The sequence below is a fragment of the Lynx rufus genome, unplaced genomic scaffold (genome assembly GCF_022079265.1).
Source record: "Lynx rufus isolate CCGP_SWC_20201006 ecotype Redwood Valley unplaced genomic scaffold, mLynRuf1.p SCAF_5, whole genome shotgun sequence".
NCBI lineage: Eukaryota > Metazoa > Chordata > Mammalia > Carnivora > Felidae > Lynx > Lynx rufus.
In genome coordinates, this window is record NW_025814867.1 from 50,210,842 (window position 1) to 50,237,464 (window position 26,623).

The window sequence follows — 26,623 nt, forward strand, 5'->3', positions numbered from 1 at the left end:
CTTTCTTTTCTATAATATTTTTCACTTCCTACTTTTTAACCATAATATTTCTCCACATTGTAATTAAAATGAGGTATTTGACAGAATGAATGGAAGTGTTCTATTCACCTACCTCTTAGAAAATGCCTTGAGAATGACGTGGCCAGCCTTTGTGACTGGTGTCACTTTGAGCAGATCACTCGAGACTGTTGTCTCCTCCAGGGTCGCTGTGCTGTTAATGAAGTGTGTGGTTTCTCCTTTCATGAGCCCCTACGGCTGGGCAAGCTAGCCCACCAGTGTGAGTGGAAGCTCCCTGGGTGGGCATTGTCCTCTGCTTTATGCCAAAAGCAGTACTGGGTCAGCCTACTGGGATAAGACTTCTCAGTAGACCGTGATGGGTTGAACTATTTTAGCCCGCATAAAGGAAAACGTAGCTTAAGTACTTTTTCCCCTATGTGTATTGAATAGTTTCCATTTACCCCTCCAGACCCACCCCTACCCTTTTCTGCTGTGTTTTGTACTTGTAGGAGGTTCCCGGGGCTTCCGGCTTCCAGTTGGTTTCAGCCAATTGGCAGGAGATAGAGGGCAGGGCTATATTTATTCCCGTGAACTGGCTATTTCCTTCAGATGAGGTTCACAGGTTCTGTCAGCCCACTCTGTCTCTGGGTTCTGGTAATGACTTCTTCCAATCAGCCCTTCAGACTTAGGAGTGGTAATGGACCCACCTGTTACAAGGCCTGAGGCACTGCGGTTTAGGGATATACTTATCTTAAGGGATATTCCTGTTTTGTCTTGTCAATTGTCTCTGTTACAAACTCTCTTTAGATGACCCATGACTGTGCCATCTTTTTTCCTGCTGGGACCGGACTGAGTCACCATGTTACATCAGACAAGCCTGGGGCGTCCCTATAGCTTGGGGCCAGCAGCAGAGGCAGTGAAAGAATTCACCCAAGGTAGAACAAAAGCGATAAAAGTTTACTGAATACACTGCAAGGGAGCAGTGAGCAGGACAGTAAAGGAGAGACTGTCTGCCTCAAGGTGGTGGTGGGGCTGTAATTGTAGGATGGAATGAGGAAGTATGGGATTGTATGGAATTTTCCCTTTTTTGGTAATCTTAAGAACTGTGCCTGGTTGTAAATGGCCCATTAGGGCCTATGGATATTTCAAAGTGGGTCGCTTAATGAGCCTGTTTGTGTCAGCTCCGTGGTCACTGTGGGCCCTGTTGGCTTGCTCAAGTTTCCATTGCTCAAACCTATTGCCTAAAAGCAGCCTCTATGGTTTTGTTTTTAATCACCTTCTCCTTGTGAAAAACTCCTAAGTTCTTAGTGGAACAAATACTGGGTAATAGGTGAGGGAAAGAGCAGAATGCTTTAGGCAACTTCCTTTATCAATCCTTAGGGGAAACATCACAACGCTAATAAAAATTCAAACAACAATTCAAACAATAGAAAAAAGGATTCTAGAAAACTGGAATTGGAAAGAACATTGACAACTGGTGGTGGTGGGGGGGGGGAGCTGGTTCGTGCCTAGAGCCACATTCTGAAGACAGCTTCCATGTCTACAATATCTTTACATTAAAAAAAAAGTTTGGGGCACCTGGGTGGCTCAGTCGGTTAAGCGGCCGACTTCAGCTCAGGTCACGATCTCACGGTCCGTGAGTTTGAGCCCCGTGTCGGGCTCTGGGCTGATAGCTCAGAGCCTGGAGCCTGCTTCGGATTCTGTGTCTCCCTCCCTCTCTCTCTGTCCCTCCCCCATTCATGCTCTGTCTCTCTCTGTCTCAAGAATAAATAAACGTTAAAAAAAAATTTTTTTTTTAAAAAGTTTGAAGCTCTGGTCTCTTCTTATAAGGACACAAATCCTATCACGGGAGCCCCACCCTCATGACCTCATCTAAACCCAATTATCTCCCAGAGGCCCCACCTCCAAATACTATCACATTGCTGGTCAAGGCTTCAACATATGAACTGGACCGCGGGGGAGGGGCACAAATATTCAGTTTATAACAGTCCCTGACATAAAGATGGCTTTTCATGGTGGTCGAGTTTAAGAGCCAAAGTTTACTTGGGTGTATCACATGGATGGTGACTGGTTGGTGAGGTCAGGTTCTTCTCTTAAAGAATTTGAGGGGTTCCTGGGTGGCTCAGTTGGTTGGGCATCTGACTTTGGCTCAGGTCATGATCTCATGGTGCGTGGGTTTCAGCCCGTGTTGGGCTCTGTGCTGACAGCTCAGAGCCTGGAGCCTGCTTCAGATTCTGTGTCTCCTCTCTCTGTGCCCCTCCCTTACTGGTGTTCTGTCTCTCAAGAATAAATAAACATAAGAAAATTTTTTAAAAAATTTGAATAGGAGGTTTGCACTTAGTCTATAATCCTGGAAACAATAGAAGCAGAGACCCAGTAGCTGAGTCACTACAAAATGGTGGGTAAAGCACCAGAATGGGAAAAAGCAGATACCACCTGCTGAGGGAGGCCACTAGAGAAGATGATTTCCCTAATTATCATCCAGTTTATTTTCAAGCAGGTCTTTTCCTTGAAATAGCCCTAGGTGGTTTTAGGGCTTAAGGAGCCACAAGTCTGGAAGGAAGAATTTGTTTTCTAATAGAAGTCCCAGGATTCAGTATGATTGAATGATTGGGGGCACATGACTATCCTGAGTCAATCACTGTAACTTGGGCAGTGAAACTCTTATTGACTGGGTCACATGCCCTTACTAGGAGCCTGGGAATGGGGTCTATCTCACTTGAAGCATAACATGCTATTATCAGAAGGGAGAAGGGATATTGAACATGCCAGAAGAATGAACCCAAGTCATCTAAGCACGATTTAGTTTCTTACCACCTGAAGAGCCCATGGAATGCAACTACCATTCAGAGAAGTAAATACTCTATTTCCTCTATCATGTACTGCCATCTGGTTCTGTGGCCACAATTTGAGTACATCCATTGACAACGAGGTTACCAGATCTCTAGGTGGGCAGCCTGATGGGTTGTTGAGCAACCCACATTGGCAATGGGTCCTTCTTTACAATGTCCCCAGCCTGCCTGTTGCCAGTTCTCCTTGGTCCTGTTTCTGTCCTATGTAACAACGTTCCCAAATGTCTTCCCTCCTCCACATGACAGCCTTTTGAATTTCAGAAGATAGTTAACAATTAAGAATGATTACAGGGAAAGTAAAATCATGCCCTGAAAGGGATATGTTTTTCTCATTTACCTACACTTAATATTAAATAACTCACTCCTACTCAGTTAAAAGAAAAAGCCCTAAGCCAAAAACATTAGGAATCCAAATATCCTTTCTCCCCTTCCCCCACAAGACAACTTTTATAACAAACAACCTTATTGCTGTAAATAATGTGCCATGCTGTTGAGTGAGCGAGCACTAGGCCTAAATAATGTTAGCTGTGGAATGGCAAATCCCCTTCCGGATGTGGAACACGACAGTGGTTTATACAGACAATCCAATCTGACTAGCGGGGAAATGGAATGACTCTGCTTCCAATTGGTTTTGTTTAATGATCTCTCACTTCAAAATGTCACTTAAAGAGTTACAAATGGTTAATTGATCTGTAAATGAACCTAGAAAACACCTGGGGCATAAACCAAAGAACACTTTTGGGATCTAGTGACTCATTGTGCTTGCTGCAGAATCAAACCATTTCAACACCCGGGCAGGGCCTCCTGTAACTACGGGTTTAGACTGAGGCCAAAAGTGGTAAGATTCCAGTGACAAGAAGATCCTGCCCCAGCCATTGTCTCTGGGGCGCCTTGTCCATCTGCTCAGACCCTGATAGAGACAAAGGGACTTCCTAATCTGATACGTTGAGGCCGCTTTAAACCCAGAAGGGCTGGCTCTTGGGGGGGCAAAGGATGTTCTTCCCAGCAGATCAAAGCCTGAGGTCAAAGGTGACCAGCATTAGTTCTTCAGCTCACTGGGAACCTTTTACATCTTGGAAATGTTCATCAGTGGTCAGAAAAAGGAATTTTTATTGGCTGTCCTCCTCTGGTTCTAAAGTCCCTAGTCCCACTAAGTGCAGTAGAAAGCCCATAACTTGGTATTCTAAGGTAATTAATCCATTTCTCAAAGAGGAGTTTGGATAAATATTTAGCTAGTTGAAAATAACAACTCCTTATCAGAGGTGGTCTTCATGCCCTCCACCAGGTTCTTGTTACTCTCCTCTGAGTTGTTCCTTGCCTACCCGCTATGTCTAAAAGCTATCCTGTCTGGGCCTTGGGACCATTCCAGTATCCATGACTGCAAACTTTGCACTGCCTCAGTATCCAGCTCAGTGCTCTGTGACCTCCCATGTGCTGTGGAGACTCTGATGATCCTTGGCTGCTTTGTTGACTCATTCCATAATGGGGGTGACTCTATGAGGCTGCATCTAGCACCACCCTTGGCCATTGTTTTTCTGCCATTGCTGGTCTGCCATCCTTCCACACTAGTGCAGATCCAGTGTGGGCCCTGTGTGGAACTTCTTTGGGATGCCCTTGGATCCTCCCTCAACCTAGTTAGGGATTCTACTATGTCAGCCATGTGATAGATGAAGCAGACTCTTCTGGACAACCCCACAGCAACTAAACTCATCGTTCTTTCTGATTCTGTCTTGCAACTCCTCTTAGAAACTTTCCAGACCTCTTCTCTGACATCTGTCTACTATGGCTTGTACTAAATTCTGTGTTCAGACTCCCAATCTTTGCTTCTGATTGGAAGTAGAAATTGGGTCCTTAAAGATAACAAAACCTCTCAGAAAAATCATGTTGTTGTTGGCTTGTTTTTAGTGTTAGATTTATTCTACATCATGGCATGGCACTTTATTTTCTGTCTTAACAGATTTATGAGGTATAAATTACATACCATAATATTCACCCAAAACAAATATATAACTCCATGATTTTAATAAAAATATAGAATTGTACAATAATAACAAAAATTCAGTTTTAGAACCTTCCTATAATATCAAAAAATTTCCTTGTGCCTATTAGCAGTCAATCCCTGTTTTCACTACCAGACCCAAGTAACCTCTGGTCTGATTTTGTCTCCATAAATTTGCCTTTCTAGACTTGTCATAAACAGAATTGTATAATACACAGCCTTTTTGTCTAGCTTCTTTTCCTTAGTGTAATGTTTTTGAGGATGACTCATGTTCATGTATCAGTAGTTCATTCTCATAATTGCTGAATAGAATTATATAAATACAACACATTTTGTTTATCCACTTGCCATTTGATTGATCTTTGGATAAGTTTCTGGGTTTGGTTGTTATGAATGTTATGAACATTCATGTACATGTCTTTACGTAGCCATATGTTTTCATACCTAAGAGTGGAATTCCTTGGTCATATGGTAAATTTGTGCTTCACTTTTTAGAAGCAATCAGACTATTTTCCATGATGGGAAATTTGACATCCTCACCACCAATGCATGAGGATTTCAGTTCCAGTTCTTCCATACCATCACTGACTCTTGGTTAAATTTTTAAAAAATTATAGCATTTTTACTGGGTGTATAGGAGTGTCTCATTGTAGTGTTTTGTGTATTTCCTTAATAACTAATGAGGTTCAGCTCCTCCTTAGGTGCTTGTTAGCCATTCACATCTCTATCCTATTTCTTTGGTGAAATATCTATTGAAGTCTTCTGTCCATTTCTTAAGTTGGATTATCTTTTTATTTAGTTATTGGTGTTCTTTATGTATTTTGGATACAACCTCTTTACCATGTATAGACTTGGAAAATTTTAAATTGGTCTATGTCTTCGCGATCTGTTCTTAAGTGAAGTGGTTTTTCTTTTTAGGGAGTCCAATTTATCATTGCTTTTCTTTTACGGGGTGTACTTTTGGTGTCCTATCTTTGCCAAACACAAGTTCACAAAGATTTATCCTATGTTTGCTTCTTGATGGTTTAGAGTCTTAACTCTTTAAGTCTATGAACCATTTTGATTTGATTTTTGTGCAGGATGTAAGGTAGGAGTGTAAGGTCTTTGTTTTTCTGCATGGGAATATCCAATTGTACTAGCAACATTTTTTTTTTTTTTAAAGACCGTTGTTTCCCAGTTGAATTTTGTTGGGTGCCATGGTTGAAAACCAATTGACCACAAATATGGGGACTTATTTCTGAACTCTCAGTTCCCTTCCATTACTCTATATGCCTATCCTTTGCCAATACCACACTCTGTTGGTTAATATAGCTTGGTAGTAAGTTTTGAATTAGATAATGTAAGTCTTATAGTCCTTTTTCAAAATTATTTCAGCTGTTTAAATTTATTGCATTTCCATATAAAATTTATTTTTAATTTTTTTTTTTCTAATATTTTTTTCAACGTTTATTTATTTTTGGGACAGAGAGAGACAGAGCATGAATGGAGGAGGGGCAGAGAGAGAGGGAGACACAGAATCGGAAACAGGCTCCAGGCTCTGAGCCATCAGCCCAGAGCCCGACGCGGGGCTCGAACTCACGGACCGCGAGATCGTGACCTGGCTGAAGTCGGACGCTTAACCGACTGCGCCACCCAGGCGCCCCTCCATATAAAATTTAGAATCAGCTTGTCAAGTTTTACAAAATCCAGCTGAATTTTTATAGAGAATATTTTGAATTTCTAAATCAATTTGGGGACAGTTGCCATCTTGATAATAGTAACTATTCCAATCTGTGATCCTTAACATTATTTAGATCTTCTTCAACTTCTCAGTAATATTTTGTAGTATTCAGTTTACAAGACTTGAATTTCTTTATTTTTAAGTATTTTATTTTCTTTGATTTTTTGCAAATTTTAACTAATTTTGGATTGTTGATGGCTAGTATAAAAATACAATTGATTTTTGTATATTGATCTTATATTCTGTGACCTTGCTAAATTAATTTATTAGTTGTAGTCAACCTTTAGTTTTTTTGATTACCTTCTTTCTGTTAAACACTTTTATTCCTTTGACTGTAGAAAATATTTCTTTAAGTTATTTTTTACTGGGTTGCTCTAATGATTACAATATGTACTTTAAACTTACCACAATCTAACTTAATCTTATATATAAGTTAACTTAATTAACTTAAATCTGTTAAAATGTAGAAATTTTGCTCTACTATGGTTCCATGTACCGTTTATTCTCAATCCTTTGTACTACTATATACTGTATTATATAAAATAATAAATAACAATATAATGTACTGTCCCATAGTATATATAGTACTATCTGTACTAGTATATAAACAAATACATCTTTATATTTTATAATCTCAATGATACAGTGTTAAAATAGATTTATATAGTGTTAATGTCTTAATATTAAACCAAAGTACTTTTAATTTCTCATAAATCTTGACTTGTAATAAGTTCTGAAAATCTTGATTTATGGGGATTAACAAGTCCTTTGATTTAGTATTGATTTTCAGAATTAAGCTTCCATTTTAGAGACTGATTCACTCTGACCTCAGTGACCATTCTGCTGAATACTACAACTGCCTTAAATTGTCCAGATGCCAAGCTTCTTTTTTAATGAGAAGTATCTAGTCCTTTTAGATTTAATGCCATTCCTTGCTCCTTGACATCATCGTAAGTCCCATGATTCAAATCCTCTATTCTCATAACTGAGTCTGGGACTTGAGCTCCAACTGATTCTTGAGCTGCTCTAGTCCTGCACCACATGATGCTATGACTCCCAGCTTCTAACATATATCTCTGCTGATGTGATCGTTCGCACTTTTACCAAAAAGAAAGGCATCCATTAAAAAAACACTTGGGGGTACTTTTGATCAGGAAAATGGTAAAAATAAAAACCAACCAATTATGGTTGTATCAATGCTTTGCTATTTCCTCCAGAGCTTGCATGCTTCATAAATTCCATAGTATTGTGTCATGCTATTTCTAATTCCCAAGTAGTCCATATGCCATTCTCTCTCCATTCCTGAGCCAGTGCTTTTTCCAGAGAAGCCCTCTGGTTTAGTGGATTCTCACCCAGGGTATGGTTATTGATGATACGTTAGTGGATCCTTTCATCTCTCTATCTGAGCCAGTATGGTTGTCTCTGGGCAAAGAGACACTGTAGGGCATGGGCAGGCCCACCTTCCCATATTTTACCTATGAGGATTCTTCTTGTTTCTTTTTGTTTTCATCCCATCAAAGAAAGCACTCTCAGATTGGAGCTCTCAAACCTGTACTCTGAGTTTTTGTCTCCATACAGGCTTGGGCTGTTTTGTTGCATCTTCAACTTTGCTCTCTTGTCAGTCCAGAAAGCAAATCTGGTCCTGCTGCTTCCTCTCCTCGTCTTTCCTCACCTCCCTCCCATTTAACACATGCTTTCTGCAAAGTAGCAGTGGTCAGTTGAATGGTTGTCCCTAAATAAGTGTGTTCATATCCTAATCCCTGAAACCTGTGAATGTGAATTTATTTGGAAAAGGTGTCTTTGCAGATGTAATGAATCTGAATATCTTGAGATGAGATCAACCTAGGTGGGCCCTAAATCCAAAGATAAGTGTCCTTAAAAGAGACACAAGAGAAGACAAAGACACAGGGAGGAAAAGGACATTTGCAGGTGGAGTCAGAGAACGGAGAGATAGAGTCACAGGGAATGCTGATGAGCCACCAGAAGCTGAAAGAGGCAGGGGCTAAATTTCCCCTAGAGCCTTGTAGGGAGCACAGCAAGTTTTAAATCACACCTTGATTTAAAACTTCTGGCTTCCAGAATTGTGAGAATACATTTCCGTTGTCTTAAGTCACCAAGTCTGTGATAATTTGGGACAACACCAATGGAAACTAATACATTGATCTTTTCCCAACAGACCAACCACCTCCCCGTGGAATTCAGTTAGCAGATTAGGCTCAAGCTTCATGTCTGTCTTCAAATCCTTCCCTACATTTGATTTTGGCTAAAGTTCTTTTCTTCCCCAGTCCTCTCGTCATTCCTATTCCTTTCCTGATATTTCCTAACATCTATACAGAAATACCATATTGCATTACTCTCTCCTCTCATTTCATCACCATAGTACTATGTATACAACAAGTAGGAGTTGGGGTAAAGGGTGAATGCAGAATACTGGGACAAACCACAATGATTAGAGATGTCTCAGAAATTTCAACTTAGTTATTTGATTTCTATATGACATATTTCCATTGAGTTCTAGCATTACCCAGAGGTTGGTATCAATTCATTTATTCAGCCCCTGGGAATTCATAAAGCACCTGTCTGCACAGCTGTCTGATAGGTTGAGGCATGCCTTTTCTCTTAAGGGGCTCAGCTCACATTAATGTGATTTAACTATGAACCTATATAGGTTCTCTTTCCTTTAGTAGAGACTAACTCTAGGGAGGGTCAATGAGGTTTAGGTTGGCAGAATTCATAGTCAGTATTACCAAAAATACCCTTAATATTCCATGTTTAATTATTACTGTCCTTAGAGGGCCAGACAACTCCTGCCTGCCTCCCCAGCAGGAATCCATGAGAGATCTATAGCAAAAGAGTGATATGATTTAATAAATTGTTCTCCACATCAGTTAGCATAACTTAATGGTCACATCCTGGATAATCTATTCCTCAATACTTGTTTGCTAAAAAATAAACTGGGTTGGTTTGGTTCCATTTATCTCACAGTACTGGGTGCTGTGAAATAGAAAAGAAAAAATCTTGGCCTTCCATTCATGATAAGTATACCTACGGACTCCTCATTGCTTCAAGCATCATTTCTTTTTCTATGGATATCACTTTGTTGTTGTTCAATAATATAAACGGGATATATACCTGCTGCAGAAAATAATATACTATCAAAATAAGGAGACAAAAATTATCCACACTTGTGCCACTCACAGGTAACCACTTAGAATATTTGGGGATCTCAAATATACCCAACGTACCAAATATATCGGGGTATATCCCTTTATTTCTCTGCAGAGATAGGTAAATTTTGCTTCGTCAAAATAGGCTCATACTATACATATTGTTTTGTGAACTGTGTTTTTGTTTTGTTTTGAGCACACAGTGCATTGTGAATGTTTTTTCATAGTCTTCCTGTGAGGACTGGAAGTAAGAAGTACCATTCTTTCATCAGCAAGTTTCATCTTACAGCTGGCAGATTCCAGCAATCTCCTACTGGACCACTCTGTTGGCCTTCAGGGTGATGTTCCAAAAATACTGCTTATACTCCTCCCCACAGACCTGAATTCTTGCTAAACTTTCTACCTTCAACCTCCCGGCAACCTCCCTGAGTCTTGCCCACACTGTTATTCCGGCTGTCCTCAACAGACTCTAGTTGATTCATGTACATTTGTTTTGCATCATTTCTTACATAAATCCTTTTTTCAAATAAGGTTCCATGGGGCGCCTGGGTGGCGCAGTCGGTTAAGCGTCCAACTTCAGCCAGGTCACAATCTCACGGTCCGTGAGTTCAAGCCCCGCGTCAGGCTCTGGGCTGATGGCTCAGAGCCTGGAGCCTGTTTCCGATTCTGTGTCTCCCTCTCTCTCTGCCCCTCCCCCGTTCATGCTCTGTCTCTCTCTGTCCCAAAAATAAATAAACGTTGGAAAAAAAAAAAAAAACAAATAAGGTTCCATCCAGAGAGCTTTGCTCATTTTTCTCTAAAAGGCTCCTCAACCTCCCCATCCTTGCTAAAAAATATTTCCTCTGCTCATGTAACCTCCCTCACCAATTTTCTTTCCTTGCCTAGGTTCTTCCCTGTCCTTAATGCCCAATCTTTTCTGACACCACTATAGTCTCTGTAACTGCTCTTACCTCTAGTGATCTCTTCCTCTAGAGTGTACATCAGCTAGATCACTCATTCCGACATGCAGGGTAGACAACTAGTCATCAGTGAATGTCTCTGCACGCTCCCCAATCAGGAAGGGAACCGTATGGGGAGGGACTGAACCCTTCACCTCTTTGCTTCATCGGGATATAGAACTTGTCAACTGGACAGTGAACAATGCATATTGACCTGGTAATCAATGCATGGTGATGACACATAATTGATTTAAGGGCAGATGCTGTATGAAAATGAGAAGACAAAGGAACAAATCTAAAATGATAGCATGAGGTAGTTGACATATACACTGAAAAAGATTCCATTATATAAAACAACAACAGCAACATCAATAACAACAACCACAGAGCTACGTGTGGAAAATACAAATGTGCAAGCCAAAAGATACTGACAAAAATGCTAAATATCAAAAGTCTGGATTAACGTGACTTTTTTCCTTCATGCTTTCATGTATTCCTGTTTTCTCTTAGATGAATTTGCGATAAGGCTATGATAGAAAAATAATTTTAAAAATGTATTTTATTTACAAGAATGATCCACGATAAAAACTTCAGACAATACAGGGCTTGATAGAGCACAGAGTGAGACTTAATCCTTATGCGCCCCTAAATGAGTTTTATTTTAAATGTGATGAAAGCCTAAGGAGTCTTCTCCATGAACTTTCTGTGTGAATTGTCAAAAGGAAGGACTTAAATGAGAAGGAATCTCCTAGGATCTTAAATCTGCTCTTTACAACACCTCCCCTTTGAGAATGAATGGAACAAAGAAGTCAGAGAATACATCTTTTTTTTTGTAATATTTTTAATGGTTATTTATTTTTGAGAGAGAGACAGAGACAGAGTGTGAGTGGGGGAGGGGCATAGAGAGAGGTAGACACAGAATCTGAAGCAGGCTCCAGGCTCTGAGCTGTCAGCACAGAGCCCAGTGCAAGGCTTAAACTCAGGGATTGCAAGATCATGCCCTGAGCCACAGTCAGACGCTTAACTGGCTAAGCCACCCAGGTGCCCTGAGAGAATACATCTTTTATAAAAATACCTTAGGGGCACCTGGGTGGCCTCCAGCTTCAGCTCAGGGCATGATCTTGCAGTCTGTGAGTTTGAGCCCCGCATTGGGCTCTGTGCTGACAGCGTAGAGCCTGGAGCCTGCTTAGAATTCTGTCTGTCTCTTTGTCTCTGTCTCTCTGTCACTCCCCTGCTCATGCTCTGTCTCTTTCTCTCTCAAAAATAAACATTGAAAAAATACATTAGATATGAAGTAGAATGACAATACTTTTTCTCACCCTAAAAAGCCCAACATATCTGACTGAAACAAGGAAGTTTTAACCCATTGATGTATTTTTAGAAAGGCCTTCAGATTGCTTATTTTTCTCATCCTCATCAGGCAAGGATGACTTCATGTAGAAAGCCCTTCTGGCGTCTGATTCACTTCTTAGTTTTGCAAGGGTGAAGATGAATGGTTCTGTAATTCCATCTATAGGGTACTTAGTTGAGAGCCCAATTAACTTAGATGTTTAACAAAGGTGGATTCTTTTTTCCCTTTCCTCTGGAATGAGATAGTGGATATAGAAGCCTTTGACACAATGCCTGGCACATAGTGGGTGCTGAAAAAATTTTACCTTCCTCCTTTCTATATATTTTAGGTTTAAATGGCCATGAAATAAGAGTTTACAATATATGATTTTAGAAATCATTATATTTCACCAGTTCTCTGAAGCACATATGGTTCCTTTGGTGATATTGTGACATTTCCTATTGCTGCTGGCTAGGTGACCATCATAATGTGGCTGTCAATGCCTGTAAGTGTGCATTACAACTTTCAGAGTGGGTATCAACAGCTTGGAGAAAAGTTCCGGAGACAATAGTTGAGTATATGTGTTTTGTCAAATTCAGGTGTAATTAATATATGATGTTATATTAGTTTTAGGTGTACAATATAATGATTCAACAGTTCTACTCATTTCTCAGTGCTCATCAAGATAAGTGTGTTCTTAATCTCCTTTATCTATTTCACCCATCCGCCCTACCCATTTCTCCTCTGGGAACCACGAGTTTGTTCTCTGTATTTACGACTGCTTTTTTATCTCTTTTATCATTTGTTCATTTGTTTTGTTTCTTAAGTTCCACATGTAAGTGAAGTCATATGGTATTCATCTTTCTCTGACTTATTTCACTTCATACTATACCCTCTGGGTCCATCCATGTTGTTGCTAATGGAAGATTTTATTCTTTTTTATGGCTTAGTAATATTCCATTGTGTGTGTGTGTGTGTGTGTGTGTGTGTGTGTGTGTGTGTGTCTGTGTAGGGATGTGTGTGTGTGTGTGTGTGTGTATAAATACCTCTTCTTGATCCATTCATCAGTTGATGGACACTTGGGTTGCTTCCATATCTTGGCTATTGTAAATAATGATGCAATAAACATCAGGGTGCATGTATCTTTTCAAATTCATGTTATTGTTTTTTTTTTGGAGGTAAAGAATAAATACCTAGTAAAGGTGGATCATATGGATCATATGGTAATTTTATTTGTAATCTTTTTGACTTTTCTACCTTGGCTGCACCAATTTGCATTCCCATCCAACAGTGCATGAGGGTTTGATTTTCTTCACATTCTCACCAACACTTGTTGTTTCTTGACAGGTGTAAAGTGATCTCATTGTGGTTTTAATTTGCATTTCCCTAATGATTAGTGATGTTGAGCATTTTTTCATGTGTCTGTTTGCCATCTGTATGTCTGCTTTGGAAAATATCTAAGTCCTCTGCCTATTTTAATGGGTTTATTTGTTTTTGTTTTTTGTTTGTTTGTTTTTGGTATTGAGTTACTTAAGTTCTTTACATGTTTTGGATATTAACCCCTTATGGATGTCATTTGCAAATATACTCTCCCATTCATTAGGTTGTCTTTTTGTTTTGTGGATGGTTTCCTTTGCTCTGCAGAAGCTTTTACTTTGGTGTAGTCCCATTATTAACTTTGTTCTTGTTTCCCTTGTCTCAGGAGACCTATCCATAAATAGGTCTCTACAGCTAATGTCCAAGAGATTACTGATTTACTCATTTTATGATTTCAGGCCTCACATTTAGGTTTTTAATCCATTTTGAGTTTTTTGTGTGTGTATGGTGGAATAAATTGGTCCAATTTCCTTATTTTGCTTGTAGCTGTCCAGTTTCCTCAACACCATTTGTTGAAGAGACTATTTTTTGTGTGTATTCTTGCCTTGTTTTTCATAGATTAATTGGCCATATAAGCATGGGTTTACTTCTGGACTCTATTCTGTTGACCTATGTGTCTATATTTGGTGCCAGTCCCATAATGTTTTGATTATTACAGCTTTATAATATATCCTGAAATCTTGGATTGTGATACCACCATCTTTATTCTTTTTCAAGATGGCTTTAGCTATTCAGGGCCTATTGAGTATGTTTTCAAAAAATTACCACATTACCAACACAAAGGATGATTGTGGAAAAAGATGTGGACGATGATGACAGAGTAAAAGAAGAAGTGAAGCATCAAATTCTAAATGTGAACACGTTGGGGAGTACCTTAACCAATTTCTCTTATATCTTCCCCCTCCTGTATGTACAAGAGTAAAATTTTGGGCAGGAAATCCCAACTAATTCTAAAACAACTCTTTTGATAACTTTAAAATACAAAGTTTAAAGAAAAAAAAAGCATTGTGTCATAACTAATTGACCACAGTTTTTATTTTAATGGTATACAAAACAATAATGTGTCTTTCTTAAGGTTAATGAAATCTTAAATTGACAAATATTCTGGCCAACTCACTCTATTGTAAGGCAATGACAGAAATCATACTAATGGCTAATAATTGAGGAGGAATTAAAAACATTTGCAAAAGCAAACAGACCATATGTCCCTGTTTCCCCCCCCCCAGCTCTATGCCCAAGTTCTAGATGAGCTTATGAGAAATTATCTACCATGAAGAGGCCTGAACAAAACCATCTGAATTGTGAATTTCCTATTTTTCCACACTTGCTTCCTATAGCACTGTAGCACCTCATCTTGAACGTATAAAGTAATGGACAAATATGGAGACCTTGCTGACCATCTGATATGTCACAAATTTCCAACTAAGGAAACATTTATCTGTGGCTGTGAGTATGGTTCGAGTGTTAATTGAAAAGCTTAACTATCCTTTAATCATGTTTTTGTTTTTGACATGTGGCCAGTGGTGTGAGAAAATGTGTATTGAGTTCGTCCTCTGTTTCGTAGTGGGGGTTCTCTGGTGAAACTTTTTTCCAGAGTAGCAGAAGGGTTGATATCTGGAAGTTTCTTCTATTCGTCAGAGCCTCAAGAATTTCCAGTTTGGCCTCCCAATCTTCCTTTCTCTGTTATTCCAAGCCCTGTTCCCAAGCAAATGTAGGCCCATCGTTACCTTCATGGCTGGCTCAATTTGTCAGAATATAATAAATTGTTCTCCAAACCCAGACGTTAAGAATTTCTGATAAATGGCAAACTCTCATCCTAACAAGCTCTTTTAACCACAAATAACAGGCACATAAAGTGGCTTGCCATCTGTATGCTTGCATGTTTAAAATTCTTGAGATAGTAGCAGATTCTTTTCTGTTTTGAATGAATCCGGTTTCGTCTGGCTGCAGAATTGAATGTTTCCTGGCCCCCACTGGCTCTGGTTGCCGATAGCATATAAACCACAAATTCTAAGTGGACCCAGCAAAAAGCCTTTGTTGTGACATTACTTGTAAGAAATTGAGTTAATCAGAAGTGTGCCAGGTAACTGGGAATAGATGTTTTCTTGAGCATTAAGAATAAAGTATTATGAAGTATTTTAAAAAGTTGATAGCTACCAAGCTATGGATGATTTGATTTTTCCAAAATGTTCAGAATTTTAATATTGAATTTTGCCCCTCACTCATAGTAAGAATAAAGCCTTTAAAAATTCATAAAATGGCACTATTTATTTATTGTTTGTCAGTTTATTTATTTTTGAGAGAGAGACTGCATGAGTGGGGGAAGGACAGAGAGAGACAGAGAGAGAATCGTAAGCAGGCTCCACGCTGACAGCACAGAGCCTGACACGGGACTCAAACTCACGAAACTGAGATCGTGACCTGAGCTGAAACCAAGAGTCAGACGTAACCGACTGAGCCACCCAGGCGCCCCCATAAAATGGCACTATTTAAGGCCCTTCTCACAAGGAGGCTCTTTCAGGGAGAAGCAGTATGCACAGCGTTGAGAACCAAGTCTCTGGAGCCAGGCTACCCTGAGTAAACCCCAGCTGTGCAGCTTCCTGCCTGTGTCACCTTGGGCAGGTCATTTAACTTCTCTGTGTCTCATGTTTCCTCATCTATAGAGTGGTGTTGAAAACCTATTACCTCCCCATGGGATTACGTGCTAATTAAATGAGTTAATACACGGGGAGTGTTGGTAAGAACTCCTAGGCTATAGGAGGCGTAGTGTAAGTCTTACCGGTGTTAGTAATTGCCGGGGTCTCCTGGTGAGCTGGCTTAATAAAGGACTTCCCAACAGCCCTTGCTTCTAGTAAATCGAGATGGTACTTAGCAGTTATCAAGTGCCTATTTCGTGCAATTTCTGTAATTACCCAAAGAAGCATGTCCTTGCACCATTCTTTTGGTGAAGATTCTGAGGTGCAGGGAGGTGGAGCACCCTGCTCAGTGGCACGCAAGGAACGGGCAGGGCAGAGCTGGGATTCACCCCCAGCTCTAGCTGACCCCACGCTCTCGAGTCCTCCCATGTGGCCACGAAGATTCTTTGCTGATCATGAGAGGCTAGGGTGCAGGTTAAGCAGCCTATGGCCTGTTCCTAACCAGCTCTGCCATGACTCAATGACCCTTTGACATTAACGCCCAAGAATTCCGAATGTTGGGTACTGAATCAAGACCAGCTGAGACACAGGTGAAATCTCAGAGTAAGTGATAATTTGGCTCCCTGTGATCTTGCAACCTCCACAGCTCTCTGTGAAAGCACCCTGTGGAATCTATATCGAGCTGTCTCATATGTCAGATGAGAGAACAGAGGCAGAGAGCTATAATGACACCCGGGGTCAGAGGCAGAGTGACAGAGCTGGGTTTGGAATCTGGGTCTTTGCCCGCAGGCCTCTCTCTACCACCTCGTGACACATCTGGGGGTGCTGATTACACATGCCCAGTATAAAGCGAGCCCTTGAAAGGGAAAATTGGCAGAATAAGGAGATCATTAAGAACAGGGGAAAGTGCTAGAAATGCCTTAAAAAGCACCACTTCTTGTATCAAGAGTTACTATGTAGAGGCTTTACAACTTTGTGGAAAGGAACAAAGGAACAGAGTTCTATTTGGAGGTCTTCTTTGTAGCACATTTGTAACATTGGCTCAGGACATACGGAGTGGCACAATAATATCCCTGTCGTCTAATTATGACTTTCAGGAGCATCTTCTTTAGAGTGCTCCGGTCATTTCTCTTGACCAGTTATAAGAATTAAAAACATGGGGGCACCTGGGTGGCTCAGTCAGTTAAGCATTCTACTCTTGGTTTAGGCTCATGTCATGATCTCACAGTTCATAGGATCGAGCCCTGCATCGGGCTCTGGGCTGACAGTGGGGAGGGAGCCTGTTTGGGATTCTCTTTCTCTCCTTCTCTCTCCGCCCCTTCCCTGCTCTCTCTGTCTCAAAATAAACGTTTTTTTTTTAAAAATTAAAATCAAACAATATCTAATATCTGCACTGGTTTGTGAGGGCTGCTATAACAAGTTACTATAGATTGAGCCACCCAGGTGCACCCCATCAGTTAAGTGAGTTAAATGTCTAACTCTTTCTTTTCTTAAAATACGTTTATTAATTTTCAGAAAGAGAGCATGTGTGTGAGCAGGGGGAAGGGCAGAGAGAGAAGAGACAGAGAATCCAAGTGGGCTCCCCAGGCAGGGCTGGGCCTCATAAACTGAGATCATGACTGTTGTGAGTTCATGACCTGAGCCCAAATCAAGAGTCGGTTGCTTAATGACTGAGCCACCCAGGCACCTCGCGTCCGACTCTTGATTTCAGCTTAGCTCACAATCTCACCGTTGGTTATGGGATCAAGCCCCGCTGGGCCTGGGCGTGCAGTCTGCTTAAGATTTTCTCTGTCTCCTTCTGCCCCTCCCCTGCACGAGTGCTCACTCTCCCTCCCTCCCTCTCTCTCTCTCTCTCTCTGAATTCCGGCCCCGCCTCCAACAAACAAAATAGGGTAGATTAGTGGACTGAAACAATAGAAATTTATATTTTCTTGATTCTGGAGGCTAGAAGTTCAAGACCAGGGTATCAACAGGGTTGGTTTCTTCTGCGGCCTCTTTCTTTGGGTTGCAGATGGCTGTCTTCTCCGTGTGTCTTCAGAGGCTTCCTTCCATCTGTGTATGTGTCTGAATCTCCTCTTATAAAGACATAAGTCATATTGGATTCGGGCCTGCCTTAATGACCTCATTTTACTTTAATTACCTCTTTAAGGACTGTGTCTCCAATACATTCATATTCTGAGGTACTTACTGAGAGTTAGGACTTCATCATATGAACTTGGTGGAGGGACCCAATTCAACCCATAACAATAGATCTCACATTTGCATCTATTTTTTTTTAATTTAAGAGTTTAAAAAAATTTTTAATTTATTTTTGAGACAGAGAGAGACAGCAAGCAGGGGAGGGGCAGAGAGAAAGGGAGATCCAGAATCTGAAGCAGGATCCAGGCTTTGAGCTGTCAGCACGGAGCCCAATGTGGGGCTCAAGCCCATGAACCTTGAGATCATGACCTGAGCCGAAGTTGGACACTTGACCAACTGAGCCACCCAGGCTCCCTGCATTTACATTTATGTCTACGTCTGTGCTTATATCATTGTCTGTGGGTCTTATCTGAACCCAAAATGATGTTAATAATTCCTCCAAATCCTATTGTATGACAATAACAGGACACATCTCTAATTTCCCCCCCTTAATTAGCACGTGGCCTGTTAGCACAAACTTATTAGGAATGAGCTGCTCACAGCCAACTATGTAATTCCTTGGCCCCGGAGACCTACTGCTCCATTAATGCTGGGAAGGGTGAGCACAGCTGGGGAAGTCACCGAGCTGCTGGCGGGCTATCAAAGCCCGTGTGGTGTCAGATCTGAAAAGGCACACTGCGGGTAGCAAGAAAGAAGCTTGCACCGGAGCGCTTCTCTGGTCTCCATTCTTTGATTCTCTTTGAGGTGGACTAAAGGCAGACACTTGTCAATACACAAGGGGTGCAGATGTGAATGTGGGGCAATTATTGGCTCCTTTAAAGTAAGCAGGCTGTGTGAAGCTAGAACGTGCAGGATTTTTTTTTCTTTTTCCTTCTTTTTAAGGAATCAAGTTTATCCAAGAATTTGGCATCTTCCCATATGCTTTCCTTCCTCCCTTCCTGCCGTGTTCTTTCCTTTGCTTCCTTATCTCCCTCTTTCAATTATTCATACGGTGAGGGCCTGCTAGGCATAAGGCACTGGGCTCAGTCCTGTGAGAGGTAGGAAGGGGACTCTGAGGCACTCGGCCTTGCAGGTTTTGTTCTGCTAACCTCACCCCTGCTCTGGTTTGGGTTAGCGAACTGTGTTAGCTATGTTGGCTAACGGTGCTGATCTCTGGCCCTCCCTCCTCCCCCCTCCCTGGGGACTTGATGGCACTACTTCATCAGCCCTCGGCCACCTTCTCACACCTCCTTCCCCTCCGTCAGTGCCCAGGCAAGCTCCTGGCCATCCGGGCCTATAGGGATCACCAGGCTCTGTCTCGCCTTCCAGGCTGCTTTGTTTTCCTCTCTTTCTGAGCTCTTCCTTTTGATGCCTCCCACTTCTTCCTCTTGTCCTGATTCACATCGATCATCTCCGATGAGCAAGCTTCGTGTGAAAACACAAAGGTTCTAATGATCTGCTTCCTCTCTGCCCACTGTTATTTATTCCAGGGAACACAGAGCTCATCAAGAACTCCCTCCTTGGAGCCAAGGGAAAAAGAAGCCATCATTTGTCCTTTTCCACATCCCTCATCGCATCTGAAAGCTATTTCCCAACCACTGAGCGTTAGGTCGTATATTTATTTTTTAAAGTCATGAAGGATTAAGGATTGAGCTTCCACAACGTGATTTAAACGTTATCTGCAGGTTATAAAACGTTAAGATTCATCTCTGGATTAGAATCCAAAATAAGCACATACTCTGCTTAAAAACTTCATTCTTGGGGTGTCTGGGTGGCTCAGTCGGTTGAGCGTCTGACTTTGGCTCAGGTCATGATCTCTCGGTCTGTGAGTTGGAGCCCCCCGTCGGGCTCTGTGCTGACAGCTCGGAGCCTGTAGCCTGCTTCGGATTCTGTGTCTCCCTTTCTCTCTGCCCCTCCCCTGCTCATGCTCTGCCTCTCTCTCTCTCTCTCTCTGTCAAAAATAAATAAACAGTAAAAAAAAAATGTTTTTTTAAATTCATTCTTATAACTTAATTTGGCAAGAAGTGGTCAGACCTGTTTGTTGTTGTTGTTGTTGTTGTTGTTTTTCCAATCACACAGACATTGCCAGAATGTGTATTCTCCCCACACTTGCCAACCCCTTGGAAGACCACCTTCCTCCTCTCCTGCTAATCAGATTCATGCCCTGTGCAAAATCCTGCTCCTCTACGAAGGTTGCCTGGGAACCCATGAGCTCCTTGCGGTCCAGACTCTGTCTAAGCCATCTTTGTACCTTAGCAACAAGTAGAGCCAGGTACCTGATAGAGATTCGGCAGAAGTGTGGGGAATGAATCAAAGAACTTTTCTCCAGCCTTCTGTAATTACTTCTCTGCTTAACTCGAACATATTTAGTGCCTGTACCACTCATTTGAACACTGATGCACCTCTGACTTGTTAATTAGTCCCTTTAAGACTGGATGCTTTGTCCTTCCCACACAGATTGCCTGTTCCTTGAGGGAGAAGGACAGTGCTTCAACCCCCCCCCCCCCCCCCCCCCCCGCCATGTTTCTATTGCCTAGCACAGAGATGGTGCTCACAAATGTTGTCAATTTAAGCCCTGTTCCTTTTCACTGGACAGCAATGTCTGTTGGGGACCACGTTCAGAAAACTGATCTTGCAGAAGCCACAATTTTATTGTAAGGGCGTCTATAAAAGGAGTGTGGCTTCCATGCGTTTCAAACGGAGAGATAAAGTGTTCATCAGCCAACTGATGCTTAGTTTTGTTCAACCACATATTTTGAGCCATTGCTTTGCACCTGACACTGAACCACACAATGTTTCTACCTCACATGGATTCAAAGTCGAGAGGAGTGTTTTGCTGCCCACCCCTGACTTGGGGACAGTGTTTGTCATCACCAGTGGCCCTGGGTGACTGGTGGGCAATGGACATAGTTCCAGCCGCCTGGCCTGGACTTTCTGGGTGGTGTGGACCTGCTGCTCACCCTGTGTAGCCCCCTTCTGGGTGGTGCCAAATTGCTGCCTCTTCCCCTATCCCTGGTCCTCTGAGATCCAGAATAGATTTTCACGGCAAGTTAGCTGACTCCAAAAAGTCTGCACTGTGGTTTTTCAAGAAACTTCAAACTTACCGTCTTCAGGAATAACGCGGGAAGGGGAAATGAACTCTAACAAGGCTAATAACAGGGATTTCAAGTAGTGTTTTAGTAAGCCAGTCACAGAGTATTCACGTGTTAATTCACTGGCATGTTCCGTGGCAGAAGCACCCCCACTCTGCCTTCCCCCACTTCCAACTGTTGTGCTGCAGCAAGATTTGGTCTGAATCTGGGCAGACCCCCCCTCCCCCCTTTATGAGCTGCCCTCCAGATTCTGTTACAGCAAGTGTCTGGTGAAAGTGGTCCCTGCCTTGTCGCACACAAAGGCTAGGAGCTCTTTAAAGGGGCCAGCCTGCGCTTCTGTGCAGCTGCAAACATTTGTCAGTGTGGGTTCAGCAACCCAGGCTTTCGCCTGAAAATGAGTGGGGAGGGGTCTTGAGCACTCCCCCTCCCCCCCCCCACCCCAGACCTCCCGGAGTGGGGCGGGGAGGGGAAGGAGCTGACAGTCTGAGTGGATGGAGACCACCGGTCCCTGGGGACCAGCTTGCGATTAGCTGCTTCTTGGATGCTCCGCGTGCCAGTTGAGCATCCTGCCTGAGGTCCAGAGCGTGCTGGCGGCGCATCTTGCGGTATATGCCTGCGTGGATTTGAGCCATCGCCCAGAGGCGAGCCCGCATTCAGACACGGTGGACCGGCCCCGGCAGTCAGCGCGAATGCTCAGCTTTAGGCGTCTGCAAGAGCCTCCCGACTGCATGGATTTGGCAGTCTAATCAGCCGAGATTACTGCCCGGGAAGATTTGTGAGCCTGATCCGCGCTCCAGCTGCTGTGACAACTTCAGGGCTGGCTGTTTACTTCTCTCGGTGCCTGGGACTCTGTTGTGCACCGCAGCCACTCCTGCCACTTGCCCGGCTCTGAAGTCCTCTGCCGCGAGGACTCGTCTGACGGCATCCCCAGGAAGGGGGAGCAAGGAGGGGTTAAAAGACGAGCAGAAACCCCCCCAGCTGCTCAACCTCTCGTGACTGCCTGTGTTCTGGGGTTCTGAGAGGGACCGTGCGCTGCCCGGGGAAGCAATGCAAGTCTCCATAGCCTGCACAGAGCACAATTTGAAGAGCCGGAATGGTGAGGACCGACTTCTGAGCAAGCAGAGCTCCACCGCCCCCAATGTGGTGAACGCAGCCCGGGCCAAATTCCGCACGGTCGCTATCATCGCGCGCAGCCTGGGGACGTTCACCCCTCAGCATCACATTTCTCTCAAAGAGTCCACCGCAAAGCAGACTGGCATGAAATATAGGTATGGATGTAAGATTCCGTCTGCCCGGGGTTTCTGTGTTCTATACAGGTGCACTGGGGGACAGTTCATCGGGTTTGAGAAGTGACTTGCCCATGGATGGGTTGCTTAATTTAGAATACTCAGGTGTCTCTAAAATAGCTCCCTAGGAGAGGGGACACCCAAAGAGGTTGTGTTGTGTTGTGTGTGTGTGTGGTATTTTTAAAAAAATGCAGCCCATTTTGTATATTCTAAAGTGTTACGAACACCTTTAGCAGTTGAATGAATTCCAGTCTGCAGAGACTAACACAACTGCTGGAAACTGGTATTGAGATCAGGGTAGTTTTTCAACAGCAAATGTGTTGGTCCTATTTTATGGTGCAGCCTGTAGTTTCTGTGCTTATACTATTCAAATTAGTTTCCCATCTAGTACTGCATTCTTATTTAGCTTTCGAAAGACCAAGGCAGCAAATGCTGTGCAAGCTCTTAAGGAAGTTTTGTTGCAGGAAGAAACGCCTATAAAGGTAGATTAGGTTGAACACTGACACGTTTAAATCTAAATTACCACTCGGAATAAAATGGAGACCTCCTTGTGAAATACGGAGAAAAAGTCATTCGTTTTAATATGCGTTTCCTCATAAATTTTTAAGATCCCTCTTCCTCTAGCTTATTTTCCATAGCTGGAGGCCTTCCCAGTACTAGTTGATGCTCTCTTTCATAGAGAATGACTTAAATTTGATAAGTAGAAAATTTCATTATTCAATTATGTGACTCCTGCCTTCTCATGCTATCTGCCTTGCACTGAGCCCTCCTGGCTTTATTTCTTTAAAACTGCTGTCCTTCTAGTCTCAACGTGGTTGCAGAGGTAGAGGAGAGAAGCTAATGAGGCATCTTCCAAAGGCTTTGGTTATTCTACTTTGCAGATACGATTTTGTCAATTACTCACATTTAACTATCCCTCATCTCTGTTGGGAGCCAGGTTTCAGGATGAAAGGAACTTGATGCAATGAACATAATGCACACCTCAGGCTTCCCACGTGGGGTTTCTGCAATAGGCACTTAAACCCATTTCTACAAAAGTTACCCTTGCAAAAGTTTCTTTGTAGAGGTACTGGAGAGCTCCTCCTTGCAAAAGCACCAAGCACTGTTGTTTTGATGGATTTTTGAGCCATCAAGAAAGCAAGCCATGTGCTTGGGGGAGGCACTAAAATACCATAGCGAAAGCTTTTTGCCCCAACCCGGAAGGATGCTAGCAGCCTACCTTCATGCACCTCTGTTTTTCCCAGTGTTTACATGGTGGGGAAGGGGGGGGCCCCACAGTGACTGTTAGCTAACTGAGACCGCAGCCTCCAGTGCATTGGCATTTTGTATCGCGGCTGACTTGTGTGGCACACACCCAACCCTGCCCTGAGGGCTCTGGTCTGCCTGCAGTCCGGCTGCTGTGAGGGAAGACAAGCTGCTGTCTTGATCAGCAGGGCCCCTAGGAATGGGACTCTGGGAGATCAGGCGGATCGCAGAGGTCACTTGAATGGTGGCCGCCAGCATTCTAGCAGCACCATGAGCTTTATTTCTGTAAACCAGAAGAAATAAAAAGTAATACCCTTCCTTTCCTGTGGCAGAGTTTCATAGTTGCTTATGGATCATTGTGTTGGAAGAGTTTGGTTTTGCGAAGCTTCTCAGAAGGCAGGAGATATCCAGGAAGGTTTTTCTGGTGATATGTGCAGCTCAGCTCAGGTTGGATAATAACTGTCTCTCTTTACAAAAGCTCAGTGTGCGAGTAAGATTCACGTGGGCACCTTCCATTCCTGGCAACTAAGGACAGCTCTTTTCTGACAAAAAGTTAGCCATCTGCGTTTTTCAGTATTCTTAGACTCCTTTGTGACTTATGGTGACTGGACAAGATTCTCCACTTGCCTTTTATTCTGAACCATCCTACCCATGACAGGCAGGTGGTTCTCTGTGTGTGTGAATGCGACTTAACCCCGCTCTCCTTCAAATTCCACTCAGTGCCTTTAGGAAAGAGGTTGAAATTATGCCAAATGTACACTTAGGGTTGGAGAAAGAAAGAAAGAGAGAGGGAGGGCGAGAGACAAGCTCTGCACTTTATTAAAAAAAAAAAAACGGGATAGAAATGTTATTATTAGCCCAATTATCATTTTCTTTGTCCTTAATGTCACTAAAATAGCATGTGTTATTGATAACAAATAGCAAAAATTTAAAAAAGTGGCTAACTGTGTTTACAATAACCTTGTCATCCTTGAAAATGATTTCCATAGGAATAGCTTAAGCTAGGATTTATAAATTCTACAGAATAATAATAAAAAAAAAACCCAACAACAGCAACAACAACAAAAAAAAACCCAGTGTCTTTTCATTCATCTTTTTGCCAAGGGGAGGGCTCATAGCTTTCATCAGAATTTGAAAACTGTCCACCACTCACTTTTCTTTTTTATCTAAAAGCAGTGTTACAGAGTGAAGAGGTATTTTAGTCAACAAATATTTATTGAGCATCTATTCTGTACCAGGAGCCCTACTAGAACTGGGCTCCCAAAGGTGCAGACAGCAGACAAGGTTTGAGGCTTACATTCAGGTTGGGGAAGCAGACCACAAGCAAGAAAACAAATCATAAAATCTATTAGGAGACATTCGTAGGAAGACTTTATTTGGGGAAGATGATGGTCATGCCTGGGCTAACTTCTTCACCTTGAGGCTACTGTCCCTGCTTCAGTTCCAGAATTAAGCCTGCATCTTGGGGCATGAGTGAAAATGTGCCCATATCTGCCATCTATCTGCCAACCCAGGGACTTCCCTCAGGTGCTACCTGGACATTGAGGACCTACTTGTTACAACCCTGATAAAAGAGTAGAATGCCTCTTACTTACCTGATGCTTTATAATTTTTATGTTTTAATGCTTATTTATTTGAGAGAGAGAGTGCAAGTGGGGAAGGGACAGAGAGAGGGAGACAGAGAATCCCAAGCAGGCTGTGTGCTGTCACACAGAGCCCAGTGTGGGACTTGAACCCATGAACTGTGAGATCATGACCTCAGCCAAAACCGAGATGATTTAACCGACTGAGCTGCCCAGATGCCCTCACCTTATAATTTCGAAAGCCCAGCTCCTATAATAGCCCATGATTACCGTTCATTAATCAGGAACTCATGAACTTGGGATTTAGAAAGAATTAATTTATACTTGTGTGAAGCATCTGAATTCTGCAAGAATAAATACTCAATAACCTTCACAGCACCATTGTGCTAAAAGCTTGCTTAAAGTTAGCTATTGTTTCAAGGCTGAGGATAAAAAAAAATCCACTAGAAAAATCTGCTATTCAAAGGCTACTTTTAGCCCAAGAGAACAAGATTCCACCTGTTATTCTGGGGACTATCCTGTATGTAAACAACATAAGACTATTGTGTTTCTTACAGTTTTTACACTTGTGCTTTGTTAATGCAGGAGAGTTGCTTTATTTTAGCTTTGTGTGTGTTTTGAATCTCCGAGTTCATCACACTGTGTTAAAGTTTGATGTATGCTCTGTAACCATACATGATCGATGTAGATCCGTACGTACCTTTCATCATAAGGAAGCCAAATCACTGCGAATAGAAGTTAAATCAGATTTGTTTTTTGGGTTGTTTTTTTTGTTTTGTTTTGTTTTGTTTTTTGGTTTTGCTTATTTGGGTGGTTGGGTGTCTTTTTTAAAATAACTTTTTACAATGATTCTACTAATATTTGACATGGTCTCAGGCCTTTTGTCATTCAGATTTGAGCATATTTGTACTGATATCTACCCACCCCCATTCTGATATTGTTACTTTAGTCCTAGAACAATTTGAATATTGATGGACTCAATTCATTGAGAAAAATCTTACCTGTAATATATACACCCATATCAATAAAACTTTGTGCTGTAATGTTACATAAAACAGGCTTTGAAGTTAAGAGAACCCTTTACAAGAATCAATATTGTTGAGCAATAATCTTTAAATTCCACTTTAAGAAGTTACTTTTTCCAGTTTTTTTTTTGTTTTGTTTAGCTTTTTAATGTTTATTTCTGAGAGAGAGAGAGAGAGACAGCAAGCAGGGGAGGGGCAGAGAGAGGGAAACACAGAATCAGAAGCAGGCTCCAGGCTCTGAGCTGTCAGCCCAGAGCC

General features: G+C 42.2%; 1 protein-coding gene across 5 annotated transcripts in view; it reads left to right on the top strand.

Moving 5' to 3' along the window:
- Positions 1–26,623, top strand: part of KCNAB1 (potassium voltage-gated channel subfamily A regulatory beta subunit 1) — a 417,565-nt gene that overhangs the window by 127,864 nt on the left and 263,078 nt on the right. For 2 of the 5 annotated variants that reach the window (XM_047099249.1, XM_047099252.1), the window contains exon 1: positions 22,274–22,494. The exons of the other annotated variants lie outside the window; for them this stretch is intronic. In XM_047099249.1, coding sequence (XP_046955205.1) covers positions 22,274–22,494 — 221 coding nt within the window. Of the gene's footprint in view, positions 1–22,273; positions 22,495–26,623 lie in introns of those variants that run through there. 5 annotated transcript variants of the gene reach the window in all.